The sequence below is a fragment of the Drosophila novamexicana genome, unplaced genomic scaffold (genome assembly GCF_003285875.2).
Source record: "Drosophila novamexicana strain 15010-1031.04,08,12 unplaced genomic scaffold, DnovRS2.1 tig00000008-arrow-pilon, whole genome shotgun sequence".
Lineage (NCBI taxonomy): Eukaryota > Metazoa > Arthropoda > Insecta > Diptera > Drosophilidae > Drosophila > Drosophila novamexicana.
This window is the reverse complement of record NW_020824765.1, coordinates 3,484,011-3,490,020: the sequence shown is the minus strand read 5'-3', so window position 1 is coordinate 3,490,020 and position 6,010 is coordinate 3,484,011. Positions and strand designations below refer to the sequence as shown.

The 6,010-nt window shown below is 38.8% G+C and overlaps 1 protein-coding gene and 1 long non-coding RNA gene across 2 annotated transcripts; both read left to right on the top strand.

Moving 5' to 3' along the window:
• On the top strand, positions 1-1,190 carry LOC115762717 (malate dehydrogenase-like). Its single transcript, XM_030705047.1, has one exon. It carries the CDS (start codon positions 64-66, stop codon positions 1,102-1,104), a length of 1,041 nt encoding a protein of 346 aa, XP_030560907.1. The 5' UTR covers positions 1-63; the 3' UTR covers positions 1,105-1,190.
• A 130-nt stretch (positions 1,191-1,320) lies between these two features.
• LOC115761464 lies at positions 1,321-2,865 on the top strand. Its single transcript, XR_004017741.1, has 3 exons — positions 1,321-1,753; positions 1,810-1,909; positions 2,603-2,865. It is a non-coding gene; the product is annotated as an uncharacterized LOC115761464 (long non-coding RNA).
• Positions 2,866-6,010: the final 3,145 nt, after the last annotated feature.

The window sequence follows — 6,010 nt, the reverse complement described above, 5'->3', positions numbered from 1 at the left end:
AGTCAGTAGTATTTTGGAAATAGTTTTATGCAGTCGCCATTTTAGCAAATAATATAATTTGCTATGCTTTCAAATAAAATGATCAAACAAATTCCACAGTTAACGCACATCAGCCGATGGGCCCAATCGAAATGTAATTCCTGGAACCATTGCTTCTCGCGAGGCATGAAGGTGGCCATTGTGGGAGCTGCCGGCGGCATTGGACAGCCACTCAGCTTGCTGCTAAAGCAGAATCCACAGATTTCGGAGCTGGCGATACAAGATATTGTCGACACAAAGGGCATGGTTGCCGATCTGTCGCACATATCCACATCTACCACTGTGAAGTCCTTTACGGGAAAGGATGAGCTGGTTTGCGCTCTGGAGAATGCGGCAATTGTCGTTGTGCCTGCCGGGCTCCCTCGCAAGCCAGGGATGAATCGCAGTGATCTCCTGAGCGCTAACGGCAGCGTTGCAGTGGAGGTGGCAAAAGCAGTCAGCAAAGCTTGTCCGGCCGCGATGGTTGCCTTCATTACGAACCCGCTGAACACCGTAGTCCCCATTGCCGCCGAGGTGCTCAAGCAGGAGGACACCTTCGATCCGAATCGCTTGTTCGGCGTCACTACGCTGGACGTGGTGCGTGCCCAGACCTTCATTGGCGAAGCGTTGGGCGTTAATCCGCAGGAGGTCAAAATTCCAGTAATTGGCGGTCATGCTGGCATAACCATTCTGCCCGTCTTCTCGCAGTGCCAACCCGAATACAAACTCAATAGCGAGCAGCGGACAAAAATGTTGACCCGCATTCAGGAGGCCGGCACCGAGGTGGTCAAGGCCAAGGCTGGCAAGGGTTCCGCCACCCTCTCGATGGCCTATGCTGCAGCGAATTTCGTTAACTCGATTCTGCGTGCCATGAACAATGAGGAGAATATCATCGAATGTGCCTATGTGGCATCGGATGTCTCCGAGGCAGAGTACTTTGCCTCGCCCCTGCTTCTGGGCCCTAAGGGCATCAAAGAGAATCTGGGCGTTCCAGAGTTGGATGGGTGTGAGGAAGAGGCTCTAAAGTTGCTGGTCAAACAACTTCTTAAGGATATAGAAGATGGTGTCAAGTATGCTGACTGCTAAGTTGCAATCCTGCTAATCAACTCCAAATTACACAGAAAGTATGCTGATAAAGCTTAAATAAACCAAAGCCAGATTATTATTTTCTACGCGTCGGCCGTTTAAGGCCTTTCGCATTTATTTATATATTTGCACACACACACACACACACACACACACACACACACACACACACACACACACACACACACACACACACACACACACACACACACACACACACACACACACACACACACACACACTTCATATATTAGTATATGCACCCATGTCTATATTTGAAGACCCACTTTCAATACTGCCTAGGACAAACAAACAAAGTATTGTGTGTACTACCTATTGCTGATAAGTTAATCATCGGGCTGGAATCACCCATACTTCATTCCAAATATATATGCGAGCTTAAGCTCAACTAAGCACTCAAACAAGTTCGAATATAACAACATGAGTATGCACACGGGCTAGAATGAGTGATTCGTTCATTTTCCAAAAAACATTTCTGCACATATTTGTAATGTGAGAAGTTTTCACACTATTTTCAAATGTTTATTTAGATATGGCTTCGCATTAGATTCTCTTGATGAACTGTCAACTTGTTTAACCAAAGGCCATGAAAATCTGTGTGCTGGCTAATAGAGCAGCTAATCTAATGGTAACAATAATAATAACAATAATAGTATTAACGAAAAATATAATTCTTAATTTTAGGTATTGGTGTTGTTGGATATGGTGACTGATCAAGAAATGCATATTCGAATCGCAATGTTCGGAGGACCAATTTTCCGCGCATTGTTCGTTGACCCACAAGGTATGCACGACAGACAGAGGGGCTATATTCCATGTTGATTCTCTGATATAGGTATTGGTTAGATCTTATGGGTTCTAGTCTAGATGGAGATATATAGAAAAATATACTTTCGTACTTCAATATATTTAATTTTTATTTTATTTGTTTTATTTAATTTTACATGCATTCTTGAAAATGATTTGAATTAGCAACATTTATTTTAAGAGTTGTTTTAAATGTCTTATGCTCTGACGAAGACATCACTGTTGATATACCCTGTAATTTGTCTGTCTTATGCAAGCTGGGTTGACATATCGTATTTTGATCTTAATTAGTAAGAGGTTGCTTGAGTTGTGTTAAGATCAGAAATATATCGAATAGTTGCCATATATAATATTAAGCTATACTTATTTCTAGTTATCAAACAATAGAGGCATATTTTTTAAGCAATCGTAAACTGAAAACTTTAATTTAATTAAAGCTGTTGTGCTATAAGATAATTAAGTTCTTGGCTTAAAAAAAGTTCAAGTGGTCTTGTAAAAATGTATAAATGCATATCCATGGAGGAGGGTCAGTAGGGTGAATCTAAGGGAAGTCGATTCGTGTATCAACTGGCCTGCATTACCTTAATGATATTTTCCATAAAGATAGATAGAGCTCGTTGAAAATGTGTCTCAAGAAGTTGAGTTAAAAATAATAATCATATTTTCAAAGTTTATCTGTAGCACAAGCAGCTGCCTGGCCTAGTCGATATAGCCTGAGCCTGGTGGAATTCTCGAAAATACAAACCAGATGATAAGGCCTTGTATGCCTCATGGGCTAGCAGGTGTACCACCTGAAGCGTCGCAACCTTTGAATCATATCATGCTAGACTTTATAAGTATACAGAGTTGTTTTGATCGGAGACTGGCTGTTAAATATATCATATGGAGCAATCATAAGACGCAGCCCTTGAGGGACGGCATACGCCCAATTGTTGATTAAATCGATGAATAAACAAAATTTATAACATTTATAGCCATATCAATAAAAATAACAATGCATTGGCCCCCCTTGACAATGAACTTTGAGCGGCCGATTAACACTCAGCTACAGGCGTTTAGCTCTACGGACACGTCATCTTTGCCCATATTGTTCCCAATACTGATTGGGTTGGGTCAGGAGAGACCAGTCCTCGTCGTGATTGGTTACCGATCTGCCAGCTGGAACAGATGTTGGGGGTTCTGGTGGCACTATGCTTGGTGCTCGATCGGATTGTTGCCAACCTAGCTTGAGATACGGAAACAGTTAATTATTTTAAGAGTGTTATTATTATGGCGCGTCTGGGGTTATAAATACGTCTATATGTATAATGTTTACTCCGGCTCTCCTTATCACATGCCCGAGTTGAACAGGGTCGAAGCTGTTGTTTGTCTACCTCGCATGAGTAATTTCATCAGCCGAATTGTCTTCTGATCCAATCGGCGCAAAAGTCTAAGCACAACAGCTGCTTACAAAAGTTTATCCAATAGATTTGACATTTCGTTGGATTTCCCGAATATTAAAAGCCAATCGGAAATTGTTTAATTACAGAATGTGTTCGATTGCGTGTCCAAAGTTCTGGCACTTGAGATCCGCAATTCAGATCGGCAACTTGATACGACGATGTCTGCAAATGCTTTTTGCGTTTCAAAATTCGCCCACGTATGTTGATAAGAAGATCATAAATCATATAAACAAGTGTTAATGTGTCTGCACTTAAGGTTCATGATTTTTCTAACAGATTCTTCAATCACAACAGCGGCAACGGCCGAGGTCAATATGATGAAAAACAAATAACATGTGCATTCATTTCCCCTTGGTTTACTTCTGATATATCATTCTAGGTTGTGGTCCATAAAAAGACGACATGTCTTCGTTGCATTTTATACATTTGCATAAATATTACATTAAGTCTATCTTTATTTGAATTGAATGTATTGAATGCTACCCATTTCTGTTCCAATTCGCGATCAAGCGAGTATGAACCTATATACCATATATATTCCAGAGAGCAATTGCTCTTATCGATGCTTTCACACAGACAGACATGTGAGCAGACGGGAGAGTTGACTTAGATCAAGAATTTCTTTTTATTTACTTGATAGAGTCCGATGCCTTCTTTGCACCCAACACATACATTTGCACAATTTTGTCAACACTTTTACGGATTAAAATTTATTTTGTTTTAATGCGTAACGCATAGAAGAAGACGTCTCCAACAGCCCAGACGATATAGCCAAATACAATATAAACCCCAAGATGAGTAACGCCCAAGAATTTGAACGTGACGCCAAATTTCTAGCCTGGCTTTTCGCTCTTTAAACAATGCGCCAGCCGTCTGGCCTTTCGCTCTCCGAAAGCCATATCCATCAGCCCTTCTGCCTGCTTCTTGGTTAAATATTCTCTCAGTCTTATATCCATTTTCATGAAACTTAGCATAGATTGGTATTTCTGTTGCTCGGCACCGGCTGGATCGCATAACAATATCATACAGCTGTTATAGGAACGATCGGTTAAAAAGTCGGCTCTGATATGGAGCAACTTGCTTAAGATATCTGTACTCTTTTTAGTTTTTATAGTTTTCTGTTATGCCAGACAAATCAACATCGGCAACTATATCTTATGGATAAGATAAGATATATATAAAGATAACTGCACCAAGCCCGCTTATCATATCAGACAACTATATCACTCGGTTCTATATAAAGGATCTGTGGAAAACGATAATATATCAATATCTTCAATTGGGGTGTTTGTTATTCCCGCCGTATTTCTATGAGGGTATCAGATCTTTAATCTTTAATCTTATTATTATCATTATTTTTTGTTAATAACACTATTATTATATTGGCTGTACTGACAAAATAAAGTGCAGAAGTTTTATTTGAAGGAATTCGCAAGAATTTAGCTTACAAACAGATTTTCATCCCTAGTTTTAACCCATAGAAACTGTGAACCCAACTTATAATAAGCTATATATATAGAATCTATAAACTGAAAGTTGAAAGTTTACTAAAGTTTTCATGAGCCAACTTAAGTGGTTCGAGCTTTTACTCATTTATGCACAAACCAGCGATATTTGAGAAAAGCTTTTCTAAAGCTTTGGCTCGGGCTTCGGCACCGTTAATAATTGATTTGCATTGATTTTGAAAACCCCCAATAGACGTAGAATGCACCTCCTCGGAACCCAAGGTCATTTCTTGCCAATGCAACGATAAGACGAGATTGTAAAAACTGTGCCAGGGCGACATTTACCATATTTACATGTTACACCGCAAGACACCTGTCACACACGGGTCGAACATTGTTTTAAGCATTGAAGGTCTTAAAAAGAGAAATATGAAAAGAATTGACAGCCTGCAAGTATGTCAACCGACAATTGTAACACGCTTTAAGATTACGACAGCTGTTCATTAAACTGCCTGTTAAGCCCCCAATCAATACATTCTATATATATTCTTGCCCTACTTATCAACTGGATCCATTTGAATATTGAAGTAAAGCCAGTTTCATCGGAACCAAAGCAATTTCGCTCAATAGACAGCGCTATCAATAATAATTGGAGTATTGATTTAATAGACATCTGAAAGTGTGCCAACCCACAATTGTACTCATTATTCCAATAGATTACAAAATCTGTTCATTATGCATTCCGATTTCTGAGGCATTATTGCAATCCAGTCAAGAAAAAAATTTGTGTATATGTCTGCATAGGAATCTTAAGGCTGAATAATAAAAAGCTCTTTAGGTTGAGTTTAAACATTATTTTAATTAAAATAATAATTTGATAAGTTATAAATTATTCAGAGTTTCCAAATTTCCAAAACTCATGTCTTGAAAATTTGACATTTTAAGTGAGTGTTATTTTAAAAAGTATTAAGATAAGTTTATATACTAAAATACATAGGAACTTAAGTACTTTAACAAAGTACATTTAATTAAAATATATAATCAAGTACAAAATAGACAGTCAGGCGCATCCGACTTTGCACTACCCGTACATCATTTACTCCGGTTTTATAATGGGTTTAGACAACTTTATATAACCCTTTACATCAATTTAAAATACTAGCCTTATCATTTCCTATATACACATTTTAG

Coding starts and splice junctions, on each gene's coding strand:
- LOC115762717 (XM_030705047.1), top strand. CDS start 64: ATGCTTTCAAATAAAATGATCAAACAAATTCCACAGTTAACGCACATC.